At 47.2% G+C, this 17,830-nt stretch overlaps 1 protein-coding gene across 2 annotated transcripts; it reads right to left on the bottom strand.

Annotated features, from left to right (window-relative positions):
• Window positions 1-310: 310 nt before the first annotated feature.
• LOC119117928 (pleckstrin homology domain-containing family G member 1) lies at window positions 311-17,268 on the bottom strand. 2 transcript variants are annotated; one of them, XM_037244575.1, is made up of 17 exons: window positions 17,081-17,268; window positions 11,377-11,951; window positions 8,557-8,654; window positions 8,032-8,101; window positions 6,773-6,819; window positions 6,187-6,337; window positions 5,984-6,115; window positions 5,734-5,916; window positions 5,564-5,659; window positions 5,311-5,397; window positions 5,195-5,228; window positions 5,023-5,115; window positions 4,806-4,867; window positions 4,522-4,713; window positions 4,327-4,446; window positions 2,560-4,252; window positions 311-2,488 (listed from the first exon to the last, which is right to left on the bottom strand). In XM_037244575.1, exons 2-17 carry the CDS (start codon window positions 11,800-11,802, stop codon window positions 1,563-1,565), a joined length of 4,410 nt encoding a protein of 1,469 aa, XP_037100470.1. In that variant the 5' UTR covers window positions 11,803-11,951; window positions 17,081-17,268; the 3' UTR covers window positions 311-1,562. The 2 variants fall into 2 exon arrangements, with proteins under 2 accessions (XP_037100470.1, XP_037100469.1); XM_037244574.1 differs by lacking the exon at window positions 17,081-17,268 and adding an exon at window positions 14,817-15,135.
• Between the last annotated feature and the right edge of the window lie 562 nt (window positions 17,269-17,830).

The raw sequence follows: 17,830 nt of genomic DNA, 5'->3' as shown, positions 1-17,830 counted from the left end.
TTTGATTTGTATAAACTTCATATCCCATAAACCCTTGGTTCTTCTTCGCGGAACCTGGTATGGCCGAGCAATCAGACAGTGCGCCACCTGCTGGTCGTTTACGTTAATAACCATTACGAAGGCATACAAATCTATAATTTAATGATTCAACTTCATATATATATGTATATGATCATATATTAGATTCATATACTAGATTCAAACCCCAATTTTTTATGAAACGTTCAGCAATAGAGTTCAAGGGTCATCGTACAAGTTACCAATTTCAAAGTAACTTTTATTTATATTAAATGAGGACAAAAACACCACATAGTTTAAATTGAAATTTATTAACTCCAATACGTTGTTTTGTTGAGCAATGACAACTAAGCCGTTAAAAAAATATACAGTACACTTGACCTAAACATTAAAGCATTGTAAAGCATACTATGACATACAAGAATAACTTTCCTAAAATGTACATATCTTTACAAAGTGTTTACAAAGTAGACGTTTGAAGAAAAGTGCAAAAAAAAAAAAAAAACGAGTCAATGAAGACCAACAATCCCCACCAGTGAAGCAGAGGACAAACGTATACAATAAAAAAAAAACATACTTCATAGTACTAACTTATATTTTTGATGTGTCGTGATATGAACAGTAGACCGTGATGTTGTGCTTTCTAACTTTACATTTGGAACTTGCATTAAGCAGTGCATAACAAAACAAAACAAGAAAGAAACTACCAATTCACAGTATTTGACTTGAATTTGGCGAATGAACACCCCCAAACATCTTTTAATAAATACATGAGTCTTTCATTTACAACCCGTAATGGACCTGCCCTCTTAGTAAAATATTACAGGGATGCTTTGGAATAAATAAAATGGTGTGTGGGTAATCTGTAGCAAAGTTGCTGCTATCTTAAACAAACTAATACAAACTTTTTTTAAATCAACATATGCCTTCAACTGTCGAGTCGGTGTTAATTTTCAAAATACGAGATTTGGGGTGATGAATTTAAAACTAGCCATTATGGTCCCAGAATATAATTTGAAATTATGAAAAAATACAGGTGTCACTTACAACATTTGCCTTTTTCTAACCTGTTCAAAATAAATATGAATCTTTACGTTTCTTATTGTAAAATATCAGCAGGTTCCCTTGTTTTAAAGCATAATTGTTGGATCGCATATTTGTGCTAGCTAAATTTGCTAAAAGGAGTGTATGTGCAAAGTGACACTCTACCCTGAAGACAGCCATTCGACGTGCAAATTTGTGAAGCGTGTGTATTGCCGTAAGCACAATTGATCAAATATTTCAAGAAAGTTTGATGACTTCATGAGAAGTGCCAAGGCAGCTTGCAAGCATTATTCAAAGCGCCATGTTTGACCATTAACCTGTTAGATAAAATATCTCTATTTACAGTACTGTTAACCGTTAAAAAATATCAGTTTTGACTTTTGTAGAACTTTGTTATATTCCCTTTTGTTTGTTGGGTAAATTGTTGATAAAGTAGTAGTAGTAGCAAGATCCCTTATTTGTAGTTTGTATGTTAGCGTGTAAATATTTTGGTTGTGAGGTCAGGCAAAGCTAGTGGAGCTCAGACACTGGAATTTTTCCCGAAGAGACTGGACGATGTTGGGCTGGTTCTGCTGCGGTTCGCTCCACAGGTATTTCTCCAGATGTTCACGTTCCAGAGATCTCAACGCGTCGCTGGAGCGCACGGGCGTGCCGGGCAAACTACGCGAATGGACCAGAACCCGGTTTCGGTAGGTAGGATCAGCCGTCGTCAGCCCGCCCCGCTCCGGTTCTACTTCGTCCTCCGAGCGGATCTCCACGTAGTCGTCGTCGTCGCCGTTGTCCTTAAAGTTGGCAAAGTAGTTCTGGGTGGCGGCGAGGATGCTCAAGGCCGACGCTCGGTTCAGGACCACCACGTGTTGGCCGTCGTGTAAGGTGAGGTCCGATTCGCCTTGGGTGGACCTCTCAGGGAGGCTGCTCTGTCGACCGGCGCGGCCCAAACTGGGACCGTGGAGTCTCTCTGTCGACCCGTTACATTTAAGTTGGTTTTTCTCCGGTTGCTCGCTAATTAGCGAGCTGGCCGACTGACAGTTCCGAGACGGCGAGGACGGTGCGTTCAAGGAAGGATGTCTCTTGATCGTACTGTAGACGTGCTCCTCTTCCTCGCTCGGTGCCGATATGCAGGAGCTCCACCTCTGGGACGGCGGGGGGCTGCTCGGTGAGGTCTTGAGCGACGGGATGGAGCAGGAAGAGGCGAGTCTGCGCTGAGGGGTGGAAGCGCCCCGCGGGTTGCGCAAGTCGCCCGCGGACGACATGAAGTTGGAGAGCTCGCCGTTGCTGTAGGTGGAGTGGAGCCATTCCTCCTCCAGGGAGGTCTCGGGCATGGATGGAGAGGAGGAAAGACCTGGATGAGCGTGGTGTGTCGTCGCCGAGGACTCCTTGAACACGACTTGGTCGTAAAGCTGGGAATACTCGGCTATCCTGGCACCTGGAGATGCGAGAAATTGACAAGAGGTCACCATCAAAAGAACATTTGGAATTGCTCAAATATTGTCTTACCTATGGCGGCTCCCCCTTGTTTTTTTTCTTCAAGTATGGCCGCCAGGTCTCTCTGCCTCCTGTCGGCTCTTGCTCGGCTACAAGAGTCGCCGGGATCCATGCTCCTCATGCGCAGGAGCTGGTTGGCTTTCTTGATCTTCTGGCTATACTGCCGCGCCATCAAAAAGACTCGACTCTTAGTTTTGTCCATAAGTTCTAACGGGAAGTCTACGGACTCGCCCAGCAGGAGAGAAGAAGAGGCCAGCGGCGAGTCCAGTTGCCCCGGGAAGAGACGGTGGATATCCTTGATGGGATTATCCCCCTGCGGAGGTGTTTTTGGAGGAAGTTCTACAAGGTCGTCGTCCTCGAGCCGGAAGCTACCGCTGCTGAGGCGGGCTAGTCTGTTACGCATGCTCTTAACCGTGCCCGGCTGGGGCTCTGGCAGAACCGGAGTGGGAACAGGACTTGGGTCTTCGGAGGTTCCGTCACTTTGAAGGTCAGGGATGTTGATGGCGGGGATGTTGAAGGATTGTGAAGAGCGCACGGGAGGGTGTCTCGGTTGATTGGCCACAGGAGACTTTTTGGTTGGACTGCCGTTGACTGAGGATCGCTGCTTGGCCGACTCACCGGCACTGACTGGGAAGGCGGCGGGCAGTCGGTCGGCTTTCTTCTCGTTGCTCCTGATGTAGTTCTCCAAGTCGACCCAGAGCTCATCGGCGCGCTCTGATGTTTTGGTGCCTTTCTGTGACTGTCGGGAGGCCAACGAAGCAGATGATGATGAGCACTCTGGCTCTGAGGAACACGGGACAAAGTTAAGGCTCTCCTGCGAGACAAACGTTAAGTCCTGCTCTGACGTCACTAGATCGGTTTTATTATCCATGGATGGAGGATCCCGAAAACAAATGGTGTCGTAGATGTTCTCCTCGACTATCTTGAGCTCAGGACTTCCTTCCAGGGTGGAGAACTGAATGTGCTCTTTGGAACATCTGTCTAATTTAATGATGGGCTCTGAGGTGCCGAGGGCATCTGGAACATTTTGTGCCCGAGCTGCTTGGCTCTGATAACACTGTGCATCAGAAGAAGGTTCTTTCCGTGCTTGGCATTGGTCCAAGTCTCTTCTGATCAGGCCCATTTTCTTGAGGTCCTCGTAGCTGATGTTGTCGTACACGTTTTCGATGTCATCCGTGGTCAGCTGCTCGGCTGATGACGATCCCGACATGTCATTGCTGGAGGACTCCGTGTGAATCACTTCCAAGTTGCGACCGACCTGGTTGTCATCTGGACTTTCACGAGCCTTGGTGGCATTCTCGCCGACGCTGCTCGCCCTTCGAAGAACCCTGCTGTCACCGGATGGAGGTTCAACCTGGACCGAGGGGATCTGCTCCACGTGCCAGCTGCAAGGCCGGGCGGTCCGTGGGGACGAAGTAGCCTCCGATCCCTCACGGGGTAAGTCCGGTTCCGGTCCGCTCGGCTCAGTGGGAACGAACGTCTGGTAGATGTCATCGTCCTCGTCGTCCGGGTGCACGGTTCGCTGTCTGGTAGGGAACATGGCCCTGCGAGCGCGGTGGTCCGCCCAGATGTTTCGAACGGAATGATCGTTATCTGTCACGACTACCGACGGGACGGGCGACTCTGGAGGTTCTTCTGTCACACGAGCGGTCCTGCGGAGCGGCGGATGGTGGCTCCCGTCCCTTACGAGAGACTCCCTGGCTCTCTGAAGCGACAGACGGAAAGATTTAGACAAGCATCCCAAAGAGGTGCTCAAGTGTATTTTCAGCAGTCCCAAACCTGAAGATCTGAAGAGCTCATGTTGAAGGTTTTCCACTGCTCGATACTGTCCACCGATGCTTGAGGGTTCAGCCTCTTCCGACTGCCTTTCCCCGGGACTCGTAACCTCTTTCCACCACCCTGAAGGCACAGCCACAAAATGTAGGTCCAAGAAAACGCCAGAAATATCAAATGTAGGCGATGAGCTCATTTTACCAGGATGCTCTCGTCCTCATCGTCCGCATCTTGCTGGTGTGGCTCCTCCCCTTCATCTCTATCGCTGTGGTCGTAGTGGTCAGCGGGGTCCAACGACTCCTGCGACTGGTTGATGAGACTGCGGCTGCGGCCTATGGTCCCCAGAGCCAGCTGGGACACGGGAGAGAGCAAACTCGAGCCCAGACTTGTTCGCTAAGGGAGGGGAGGAAATACAAAGGGTTGTTTCTGTTAGCGTGGATGCGGGTTCTCATGTTCCTTAACCGTGCATCATCTTTATGACTGACCTTCTCGCCGTCGCTGTTGGCTGCATTCTGCTTGGCGTTCTTCAGTATTTTTGATAGCGGTTCTGAGGAGACAAAACTTTTATTAATTTAATTTAATTTAATTTAATTTAATTTAATTTAATTTAATTTAATTTAATTTACAAAACTTTTATTATTTGATTTTATTTATTATACAAAACTTATTTGATTTGATTAGATTCAATGCTGCAATCCGCACCTTTTCTACGTCCTCTGCGAGGAGTGGGGCCTTCTTTGGTGTGTGGGGAATCCTTCTTTTCACCGTCAGGACTGTAATGGAATCCAGGATGATCTGAAAAAAAAAGAAATATCAGACTTTAATTTGCAAAATATCACTTGACAAATGAAAAGCTATATTGAGTGTCACCTACGCATTGCATCCATCTCCAGGATGGCTTGTTTGGCCTAGAAAAGATGAAATTAAACAGGTTAGACTGTCATTATAATCTTGGACACCAGGTGTCGCCAAAATCACAACAAAGCTCACCTTGGCAGGGATTTTGGCAGGGTGATTTTCAAGTATGAGTCTCTTGAGGTGCAAGATCCACATGCGCTTATCTTGCTGGGACTTGGCCTGCGGGCGGCATCAAACATCAGAGAACATCACACATTTCCCAAAATAAAAAATAAAAAAAGAGATAAAGCCCTACTCTGCTTTCTTACACAACAAAGAAGGTTTACACGCACCCACACTGTTTTTTTTTTTTTGCCGAGTCAGCACGTATGTTATGTGATGGTACCTGGACCGTGTGTTGTAGTTTTGGATTCTTGTAGTGAAACACGCTGAAACTCAGCGGCTCTTTCGGGATGACTTCCACCAACATCAAATTGCAGCACTGCAAAAAAGGACATCAGCTTAAGCGTCCTGTCGCTCGTCACAAAATGTCACGTGACAAGACGGGCGACCCACCAGGATGTGAGCCTTATACGTGAACGTTTCCTCCCGTTTCTTCGTGATAAGCAGAAGCTTATCGAAGAGGAAGAGCGTCCTCTCGTTCTTAGCCCGCTGCAGTCGAAACGTCCCTTCCAGGACCAGCTCGCCGTAGCCAATCAGATCGGGGCCTTTCCAGTTAGTCAGCAAGCTTTGGATTTCCTGCAATGAATCGGTCGTCATGGCGATGAAAGTCTGCAATATTCGGAAATGATGTTTGGAGTCGTACCTGCAGCCTCACAGCATGCTCGTGCTTCCTCTTCATGTCGTTGATGTGCCAAGCTACTCTCTGCATGGTGTCTATGGCTTCCTGCACCACCTCATACGTCTCCGTGTCCTTCTCCATATGGTTGGCTATCTCCTACAAACGTTGGCAAAGTGAGCTGGGGAGCGGCGAGTACCATATGCTTTCCAAGAGTGGAGATGCCGTACGTGAAGCAGCAGATGGTACTTGAGGATCCTCTGCACCGGCTTCAGCAGGTAGGAGCCCAAGGGTAAGGAGTGGCGCAGAGATTCTTGGCGTTCGCGGAAGAACTTGGCCAACGCCTTGTTCCTCATGCACTCGGTGAGCACAGCCACCGACCTGCCGGGTCAAAACACGACTGTTGTTGAGGCGACGGCCCCAAAAACATGAGCGATGTCATCACGAGGGTATTAACATAAACCGTGGGAAATTGCATCCTGAGGGTAAGGAGCAGCCTCACGTTTCAAACTAGACCATCACGCGTTCGTCCATCGAGGCGTCCCGCAGGGCAGACAACAATTAGAAGTAGGTCGATAACAACAATACACCTTCTATCAACAACGTGCGCTATAAGAATGTCATCAAGCATTACTGTAAACGAAGAAAGAAAAAAAGGGAGGGGCGGGTAGTGACCCCCCGAGGCCGACAATTTGACTCCTCGCATACACGACGGAGTTATACGAGACTCTGGGAAGAAACGTGGGCGACAGAATAGTGTCGCTATAATAATAATGCTAGCTCAGATGTTCGAGTGTCGTCATGCAAGCGTCTTACCTTGGGTAATTGGTGCAGTACTGAGTGTAAATGTGGAATTCTTCACTCTGCAATTACAAAAAAAAAAAAAAATGAGACCAAAAAAACCAACATGGCTTCGTTGGACATAACCGGAGCCGTGCTGGTGAAATAATTTCAGGTCTATCGGGCTCATCGGCCTGTACTTAAAATTAGGAGCCAGGCGTACAAAAAATGCTGACTCTGCTTTTCAATCAACCAACAGCGATTCAAAAGCGCTTCGTTCAACTTGTCCGCCCCCTTAATTGAGACCTTGGTCGCCTCCGTGAACATCAAACTTGAAAAGTTTGCCTGGCAACTCAAAATTTGACTTGAACCTCCCCCCACCCCCTGCTGTTGCGTAACACGAGACATGTCTCGCCGACATCTATTCGCGTCCATAAACACTGCGGGGGGGGGGATCAGGAAGCGAAATCACAAACAGCAAAGATGATCAGATATCACGTCTGCTTTTTATTTTTATCTCCGTAGGGAAACTTGAAGGACCTCAAGCCAATAATTCAGTAGCCGGAGGTTCTCCATGGGAAAAAGGAGCTAAATTGAAGAGCAGAGGTCTCCTCCTCCTCCTCGTCTCCAGTAATCTGCTACCACACGGCGGGCCTAAACGCAACCAGATGTGTCCGCCATCCAGTTTTTTTTTTTTTTGATGGCACACACGAAGCGCTAATACACATTGGGCTGAACTTTAGTACAGCGACCGCAGGACATATAAACGTTTGGATAGAGTACTAATTTGTGCGGCGTGTGCGTATGGGAAAATGCAGACGTGCCCTCAAAATATATCAATTACATAAAAAAAAAAAAACGACCAATTTTGATATGTCATCTTGGATGTTCTCTCCTTGATTTGTTTTCCATCCAACAAAGTTGGTCGTTTTCAAAATGTGTTTCGGAGCAGAAAAGTCATAAATAAATTCCCTGTTCTTCCATTTGTCCAAAGTTTACGTGAGTGTCAGAACAGGCCGCAACAAGCAACATGGGGAAGAAAAAAAAATAAAAAATTTGTCTGGGCGTTGGAAAAGGTGACGAAAAGCACTCGAGCTTGAAACGACATGATAGTTGTTACATAGTCAGGCAAATAAACGGCGTCGATGCACTATTTGAACACAAACGCTGGAATGAAACCTCGTCAGAAACAGGCATATATTCTTGATCCTCTGCCAAGAACGATGAATATGAACTCATTCAGCGACGATGTGGCCTTTCAACTGTCAACCACAAACCAAAACAATCGTTCTTACCTTCGATACGAAGCATTCAGCGATGGCCACGGGGTCCGCGTTGCACTTTTCCAGCTCGTGAAGCAAATCCCTGAAAACAAACATGTCCGCCATGTTCCCAGATCACACCAATCACACATTGGACCATAAAATAATGCTCTGCTTTCTTGTTTGTGACTATTGTGTCAAGTCGGGAAGAGAAATTAGTGCTGAAGCTTCCTTGAATTGAAAAGCGCAGCTCCTGTGTTCACAAAACTGTCCCCTGGTGCTGAAGTTATTGTTTCATGACTAACGCTTGAGGTCACTGCTTGAAACTGCTTTTGTGCTTTCTTAGACTGGTTCACTTTTTTTTTTTTTTTTTTTGGGGGGGCTGTCCGACAGCTGACAAATGACTGGGTGGCAGCATGTTTATCTCCAAAGACCACCATGATGCTCGACTATTCTTCAAACTGCACGGGGGGGGGAGGGGGCGGGGCAGATAGGGACTGACTGTCCGAGTTTCATGAGTGGATATAAAACAAAACAAATGTAAAAAAAATGCCGTACCTATTGAAGTGGTAGATGTCCCGGATGTTGCCAAATAGTGAGCCTTTGTCCTCATTGCTCAAACCCAGCCGAGCCTGGTTGCTGATCTCCAAGTAGTCCTACAAAGAGGAGGAGGAAAAGATGACTTAAAATTTTTTGTGTGGGTTTAATAAAGTTTTAAATATTTTTTTAAATTTAAAGAAAGACTGGTGGTCAGCAATAAAAGTTCTCATCTTGGGTGTTAATGATCTACCTCTCCCGGTTTCAAAGTCAGTCAATTCAATTCGACCTTACGCAACTTTTATCTTGGCGTCTATAGCGCGTGGAACACTTCTCACCATGAATTGCACATAAATCAATAAAAATAGAGTCCATAAAAATTAGAATCTGACAGCATTGATTGTATCTGTTGCGACAAGCAATTTTAGAAAAAACTGTTAATGCGGAAAGAATGTTTGCTTCAAATTCACCCGTGCAAGCACACAATGAAGAAAATGTCCTGCAGCTGTTTCCTTTTGTTTTTTTATAGGTTCGGAAAAGTCGTTGGAAAAAAGTTGTTTATTAATCTGCCAATAATCATCATAGAATTGCGCCTTGCGATAAACTCAGTGCAAGCACTGCCCACAGGAATTTGAGTGCGGATTGAATTATTTCTGAATTAGCCGGTGAACTTGAGATGCTCGTGTTGGTTATGACATCACATCGCGAAGCAAAAACGTCATTTTACCTCCAAGCACAGTTTGCATAAGCACTCGTCACATTTCACAGCATATATGCTAATGCTAATGCTAATATTCAAAACAAAAGTCTAGGGTTAAAAACATGATTAATAGAACTAGCGCCATCTAGGGGTCATGTCAGAGGGGGGGGACCGCGTCAAGATTCTGTTCATTATGTGAGGTTATGTGTAAGGTGATGCTCTATTAGTCGCGGGGTCACGGATGTGACCCGGCTTGACGACCTCTCTCCCTCAATGCGTTCTCCTCCAGCCTGACTGAGCTCAAGAACGGGCAGCTTACGCACCTCTCGGCAGGTAAACTCCCCCGCTAAGCATCAGCCTCAACATGTACTAACTTGACGCTGGGTGGAGTTAACCATTAACCTCCTCTAACGCAGACTCCTTTCCAATCCAAACACTTTACCCTGCACTGTAGTAGGAAGTCATTACTCTCGACGATTACCAGTGTAAACATCCCCACTGGAATTGTCACAGGTGACTTCCCAAAGGCCTCGCCATGTTTATCAGGTGTCATAGCGCAGAAAGAAAAAAAAAAAAATTGAGATTAGATGACTGATTGGCTTCATTACCAACGCTAATCCTGGGAGTTAGCTGAAAAAGCGCTGACTCACCAAAATGATTATAGTCCAAAAGAAATTATTTTCCTTGCAGCTTTGGAGGTAGTAACAACCAGAATTTGGTTTTTTTGGATATTCAAAGTTCAGGCCCACATGACAGTTCACTCGCAGGACGGGTATGAGCACAGAGAGATCCCGGGCCCATGGGAGTCTGGGTCAATATTTGTCTTGGGCCTGTCACACCCTCTTGGTTTGCAGGAAGCAGCATGGACTCAGGGATTATGGAAGACGGGGTTTGCAATAATGCAGGCTTTGGTACGTTAGCATTGCTGCTACGGATACCCTCAACATTAAAGAGGCAGGGACAGCTCGGATGCAGATTTATTCTGGCGTCTGAACACTGGACCGCCGTGGAAAGCGGTAATCCAAGAGTGGGTGGTCCGTTAAACGTGGACTGGTGGTGGTCTGCAGCTCTTAAGCCCTCTTCCGTGTTGTCTTAACCTGCTGTTATCTCCCGAGCTAAATTCTTCTTCCTAGCCTCCCGTCGTCAGCCTGTGGCTTTTCCTCACCTCTGCATCCGGGAAAGCGGAACATCAATCACAAGTGTCACCGCTAATCTTCTGTCTTGACTCAGTTTGTCTCCAACTGGACCAAGCGATTTTAAAGTCAGATTGATTACGAGTCTTGTTTGCTGTTTCGGGGATTAACAGACTCCCACCAGGTGAGGGGGTTCCGGTTCCGGTTAGGGTCTAGGTCAGCAGCCATCGAATTTCAAAGTATCAGGTATCAGGAAATGGAACGCTGGGATTTGCCGGGCAGTGCGTTGAAGGCCAATTCTACCGGGCCAACTCTAGGTATCGCTTGAATCCAAAGTGGCTAACGGACATGCGTCACATCTGTTGGACCCATTTGAGAACTAGAAAAGGTCAATCACAATAAGAAGGGATCAAGAAAGGTGACCCAACTCGCCCGGACCATCCAAACCAAAGTCTGCAAATCCTTGAAAGGAAGCAAACAAGATCTATTCACCTCCAAGCAAAACGTTAAAAAATAGCCCGTTTGTCTAAATATGTGTGTGTGTACAGTGTGTGTGTTTAGGTACACACGTTTTCAATGTGCGCCTGTTCCTGCAGTACAAAGGCACCGGTGTCGTGTAACTCAACCGACCCCGAAGGCTGCGAGCACAGGTGACCCTATTGTGTTGAGAAGTTTCTGACGGACAACAAGCGGTAGTGTGTGTGTTGGTGTGTGTCACGTGTGCGAGATACACAACAACCCAATGTGTGTGTGTGTGTGTGTGTGTTATCAGCTGATTGAAAGGTGCCCTCGCTCTTGAAAGGAACAAAGTCAACCGCCTACCTGACTAAAACGTTTACAACGGTCACTTTGAACTCAAGCTACCTTGACCTCACTCAGGTTCAAACAAGTCGCAGTCGGGAGGTTCTGGGTTTGAATCTCGGCTTCAAACGTGGAACGTGAATGGATTTCATTTATTTATAGACACTAAGGCCTAAGTTTGGAATTCCCAAAGTGTTGATTTCTTACCTCCACGATGCTTCTCAGGTCTTGGACATAGGTTCTCTCTGTGTCCAGAATCTCCTGCACCACACGGTCCACATAGGTCCTGGGTCCTTGCACCTGAGCGATCCGTTCTATGCCCCCGTCGAGACCCAGCTCCGGTTCCGAGTGATCCGTCGGTGTCTGTTCAGTGCCCTTCCTGCCCGGCTGCCTTCCTGTTTCCATCCCTCCGTCATCTCTGGGGTCCTCCTCTCCGCATCCCAGCTGCCGGGCGGGAACCAGTTCCAGACGTATGGCCCCGGAGTCCGGGTCCGAGTTCACCGGGTTGCAGTGGGGGGTGTGGACAAGGGTGGAGCGGCTGCCCAGCGAGCAGTGACTGTCCCGGGAGGAAGCGGAGGAAGAGGTGGAGCTGTAGCTGACGGGTCTTTCGGCGCTGTCCAGAGACGAGTCCATGCTGTGGGCTGAGCAATAGCGCGAGGAGGCGTAACGGAAGGCCGGGTTGCCGAGGCAACGGGCGGGGATGTCGCTGGAGCTCAGGACTGAGCCAGAGTCCGGGACTTCGGGTACAGGTGGCAACGCATCGGGTAGATAGCTGTAGTCATCTGAAGAGAGGGGAAAAACAGACAATCAGAATTACGGAGGCTATCGGTTTACAAACGGGAATTCCTAGCATGCTAGCTGACCGCGGTCCAACCGTCACGGTTTGGATTGAGACAAGAATTCTAATCAGGACGAGCCAAGGAGAGATAAAATACGCTCATTTCAAGGAATGCGGAGCTTTTAGACGAAGGCTTGTATTAAGATACCGTCTCAATCTGAGCGCTCGCCTCGGGCAATGAATGAAAGGCCTATTCCACCAAGACAGGCGGGTTTATGTTTGCGCTTATTTCACATCAGGACGCTGCCAAACTGGCTCACGGACCGAGCCGTTAAGATCCTCCTAAGTCCAGTCTTCCGTCCAGATCACACAGTCGCCTTCCCAAAAAAAAAAAAAAAAAAGCTACATGAAACGGGAAACTGACCGCGGCTTCAAAAGAAATCAATAGAGCGTGCCCTCACACTCTCTCACCTTTCGAGTGGGTGCACCGACGCCTCGCACTGGCAGCCGGCCCTGCTCAGTGATGGAGAACATCACAGGTCCTGACCCACTTTTTTTTTTTTTTTTACGATGACACGCCAGACAATAATAATGAATCGGTTCGATGAAAGACGTGCGGGGTGGGAGGGGCGGAGGAGGAGGGGGGTTCTGATAAGCAAGTACACAAAGCACAAAGGCCGACATTATCATCAATCGTGATATTAATAGCTAACTGGACGTTTCCTTTGCCCTTTAATAAATGCATCAGACGCTTATCACTGGCAGCGATACACTTAAACTATGGAGTGTGTGTGTGCGTGTGTGTGTGCATCGCACAACAGCTAGTTTATCACCAAGGAGATAAGACTAATAGAGTTTAAAGCCTAATGACCCTCACATTAGCTATTTTATCTAGTTACAGGTGGGCAACACACAAACACACACACACACACACACACACACACACACACACACACACACACACACACACACACACACACACACACACACACACACACACACACACACACACACACACACACACACACACACACACACACACACTGAAGGCCAAGTCAGGTTAGCGTAGCGAAAGCAAGCGTTTCCTTTTGTAAGCCAAACATGAGTAGCGATTGCTCCATCTTGTGTTTGTCCAAGCCTTCCTTCCCACCTTCATGTTTGGGACCCACCCTGCACGTTTCCTGGGTGAATTGGCTCGTGTACACAGAGAACGACACACACACACACAGAAGCGAGCTAAGGTTACCTCCTCTCCAGATTATGTTCAACCTGATCCATGTCAATGATCTCTAATTGCAAAGTATGCAGGTTGGGACTGTTCCCCCTCTCATGGTGTGCAGGGTGTGTTCTCCATCATACCAGAAAGCCCAAAAAAAAAAAAAGAGTGACTCATCATGTGCCAAATCAACAACCAGGTTTAGTTTTTCAGATTCGGGGGAAAAAATGGCACCTCCCCCCAGCGTATAAAAATGTTCTTCACACTTTCTTGAATGCATTCAAAGCTAATCTATCTTCATTCCAGAGATGTTTCATTCAACCTTGGTGGTCAACATATCGTTTCTAGGTCAGCTCCAAATATATCAGATCTCGTAATATTGCAAAAATGCCGAATATGTGCACGAGGGAGAGGAGGAGGGCCCCTCGGATGAATGAAAGTAGGAAGAAGCAAGGAGAGGACAAAAGGCCAAACGCCACCCACTCCCTTTTTGCTATTGGTCCCTCCCATGTTTCCTTTCTCCCACTGGTGACCATCCGTCAATTTGAATCCATCCCTTTCTAACCCTCCAAAGTCTAAATGTGATGTCATCAGCGGGACGGCCGCCGTGATAGAGATGCAGACTTGATCTCAACTGACGCTAAGGACCTTAAAGTGTCACTCAGGATTTCACAGCAGCACACTAGGGGGAGGGGGGGGGGCAAGGGGGCGGGCTTGTATCATCTGCCCCAACAAAGACCTGTGCTGACTCAGCAATCCAGTTTTTTTTTTTTGTAAACACTATCTTCTACTGCTAATTGGCTGCATTTTTTTTTTTTATTCCCTGGAAGAGAGTGCTAAAGGTCAAACATGCACAATGACTCATAAATTCCCTAATCAGCTTGCAAAAAAACTTTCACTTCTACTTTTCACGCGCAGGATTGGAATAAATCAGCAGCGGTGGGAAAACTTACACCGGCTATTTTTAGGCGATGGCCGCCAATTTTGGGCCACCCGTGCGACCCTCGTCTCATTCTCTGACCTGATTGGATTTCGGCCTGCTGCAATAAATCACACAAATGTCCAACCACTGGCATTTCTTCGACTCCTTGTCTCCATCACCTCAAAACTAAATAGTTTGCTCTAAACAGTAATTACCCCCCCCCTCCTTCCTTGCTTTGCCATTTGTAGCCCCCCCCCCTCCCCTTTCCCAATTGGGCTACCCTTAAGACTCTAATTTGGGTCACAGGCTGCAGAATGGCATCCCGGCGGCACTCGCAGCGAAAGGAAACTGCCCCCCCTCCCCATCAACAGCAATTTGTGGTTGTTCTTGCTAAAAATAATTTCATAAAAACTCACTCACACTTCAACATGGTGCCACTTATGTCCTTATTTAACATTTACAGGCATTCGAACAAACTATTAAATGTTCTTATTTCTCTGCTGAGCCTAGCCAGAATTCCTCAGACACTTCAATTAAAATCCCGAAAGGTCCAAATGAACTTGCGAGAAAGCAAACGCGCCGCTTTCAACGCCCTCTGTAAGAAAACAAGCGCATGTCTTCTCGGACAACGGGGTCGCTTCGCACGCAGCTGTCAAGTAAAACCCAACGATCAAATAATAATCTTGTCCATTTTTGAACTCATTCCACAAATGCACACAAGGAGTCCTTACCGGTCGGCATGGTGACAAAGTTTCAAGGGTGACAAAGATCTGCCTCGTGCATCACATGGTCCGAGTATTCCAAAAAGTGATTCCCTCGTATAAGTTCATTGTGAATCCTTTCTCCAGGGAGTCAAAAGTGTGCAGTCCACTCCTCGCTCACACTCTGACTGGCTACTGTGTCCCTTGGTTCCAAGGGAGGGGGGGGGTCGCTCCCTTCCTGGCTCGGCTCTTCATCCGTCCCTCCCCTGTGGCAACACATCCATCGCCCACGGAGCGTGTGGAAAAGTGTTCCCGAGTGGCTTTTAATGCGAGTGTGAGTATGTGTGTGTGAATGGCCTCTGCTCCTTCCCTGCTGGCTCATTCCCCTCCCCCTGACTCCTCCCCATCCAGCACTCCCCAAGCCACAAATGACAAGGAGTTCTCCATTAAGTTCTCCCCGCTCCCTTCATCTTTTTCTCCCCACGTACAATCAGAGTGGAACGCTTTGGAGACACTTTTACATGCTGTGCGGCTATGGGAGCGCTTGATCAATAGGCCGGCTCAAACAAAAGCCAGATCAGAGAAAACTCCAGCAGCTCAATGAAGTGTAAGAAAAGACACGGGAGGCCCAGACGCGTCGCGCACGCAGATATTAGGGGGGGGTGGATGAGCCGCATCAACAATAGTCTCAAAATATTCCCAACTTTTGGAGCAAGAAGCCTTGCTAGCATTGGGCTAGCTAGCCAATAGCGGCGTCAAACTCATTTTTGTCGTAGCCATAGTTTCCATAACTAGTTTTGAAATCAGAGACTAGTAAAAATTGTCGAAATATCTCAAAAAGCTCTATTCTTTAAAGTGAAGAAAATTTGTCTTTGCGGGCCACATAAAATGATGTGGCGGGCCGCATCTGGCCCCCGAGCCTCGAGTTTGACACCTAAGCTTTAAGGGGACAAATGGACCCCCTCCCAGCTCCCAACCGACACAATAATCAAGCCCAAGAAGCGCGACCTCCTGAAGGTCCGCTGACCCACGAAGGCCTTAAAGCTTCACCCCCTTTGGAGCGGAATGAGCATCTCCAACTTTGGTAAACACACGCGGCGGCGACAGACGGAACGCTTTGCTTCAGCCGAGCGCGACCAGCCGATGACAGAAAATTGCGGCAAATGACCCGAGAGGGTGCTTCGGTTCCCGTAAAGCCAATCAGGACAAATTGATCAATGCTTTAAAAGCCATCCCGCCATTGAAATCTCGGAGATACACAAAGACCACACGGGGCCTTCGAAACTTTTAATTAAATCCTTGTTGCTGAAAAACGCAGCGACTCAACTGGACTGTAGTTCTCACACGGTCGCCGTGGCGACAGCAAGCGTTCATCGCGGCGTGAGGATCCAGCGGGCAAATGCTTTCGTTGCCAATAAACGACTTTGTTCCTCATCACGCTGGCCCGGCGTTAACGCCAAAGAGGGTTCACACACACGGCCTATTCAACATTTACTGGCACGCACACACACACAAGCGGTATTTGCTTTTGGACAACATAGTAAACTCAAGCCTTGAAGAAACCGGCCTCTTGCAAATGCTTAAGAGTGTGTAAGCAGACATAAAAAAAAAAATCCCTTCACAGATTCTCGAATTAATGAGTTCATGTTATTGTTCACTGAAGGAATTCACTAAAGTCACGTATCGATTTCCGCTTTCCTAGATTTTACTTTCCCGGACGGTATTCCCCAGAGATTGTCTGCTTGTTGCGGTGCCAAGACAAATTCAGGAATTTGGGAGTCTTGCCGCCCTCCTCCAAGACTTTGCCGTTGTACCATTGTGTGTGTGTGTGTTTCCGTGTGTGTGTATGAGTTATTGAGGCTAGTACAGTAGCGGATACGTGGAGGAAGCGGTGTTTGGCCCGAGATTAAAAATACAAGACGGGGGTCTCGCTCCAGGAAAAGGAGTCCAATAGAATAGGGAGTGAGGGACTTTTTGCAATCAAGGGGAAACATGTGACATGCAGCAAAATACGCCTAAAAAAAAAGAATCACCGCATACAAGTTGTTGCCGTGATGACATTTGTTTTGCAACGTTACGAAAAATAATTTAAAAAATATAATTTAATATAATAAAATATAATTCATAACAATAATTAAATAATAAATATAATTTAAATAATTTAAAATCAAATGAAAGTAGGTCAAAGCGGCTTTCGTAGCATAATGCAATTACAATTCTACTTGGACTGGACTAAGTGGAAACCCATTTTTTTGTTTTGCCCGCAATCACAACAATGACAAGCTGTCACTCACCTCTGGGCCATCATGCCCAGGACTAGCCTTGCTCACCCGGTATTCCATCACGTTAATCCCACGTCCGAGGGTTTTATCATTTGGTGGGGGGAAAAATAAATAAACAGGCTTTCTGTCAAGGCGATCCGATCTGCGCATGAGGTCGATAGTGAGAGAATGAGAGAACCACACAGATGGATCAGATGGAAGCAAGCAAACTGACTGCCCACTAACTGGAAGGAGGGGGGAGGAGGAGGAGGAGGTAGGGGGGCTCCCGTATTTGAGCAGCCCACTTCCTGACCGCAAAGAAGCTGCGCTGGGCGTCTGACCCAAAATGTGACGAAGGGTGAGCTCGATTTATGGCTCCAAGTTCTGTTGACCGCAAAAGGTTCGGAACGAGAAAACTCCATGAGATGTTGATCCCCCAAAAAGTTGCACAGTCTTCTGGTCATTGTTCTACATGGAGGAGATGAGCGGCAGGGAACTTGTGAATTGTTTTGGCAATCTACAGGAAGAACAATCAGCTCCGCCCCACCCTGCTTCCTGCATGTCTCATTTGGTTGTTTACAGATCAAGCTAGCAAACAGGATGCCACATCATTAGGCAGGTGAATCACGTTCATGTGACAACCGATTTGATTTCTATCTCCTCCGACTTTCCTGCGGACATATGATGACCAGGAAATGTTGACGTCTTTGCTTTTTTTGCTAGCTTGCTGTGATCCTTGTCACCTTTCACGAGTCATGAGTTCTCCACGATAAAGTCGTAAAC

This window comes from Syngnathus acus, chromosome 24 (assembly GCF_901709675.1).
Source record: "Syngnathus acus chromosome 24, fSynAcu1.2, whole genome shotgun sequence".
Taxonomy (NCBI): Eukaryota; Metazoa; Chordata; class Actinopteri; order Syngnathiformes; family Syngnathidae; genus Syngnathus; species Syngnathus acus.
The sequence above is the reverse complement of the archived record's forward strand: the minus strand, read 5'-3'. Positions and strand labels throughout refer to the sequence as shown.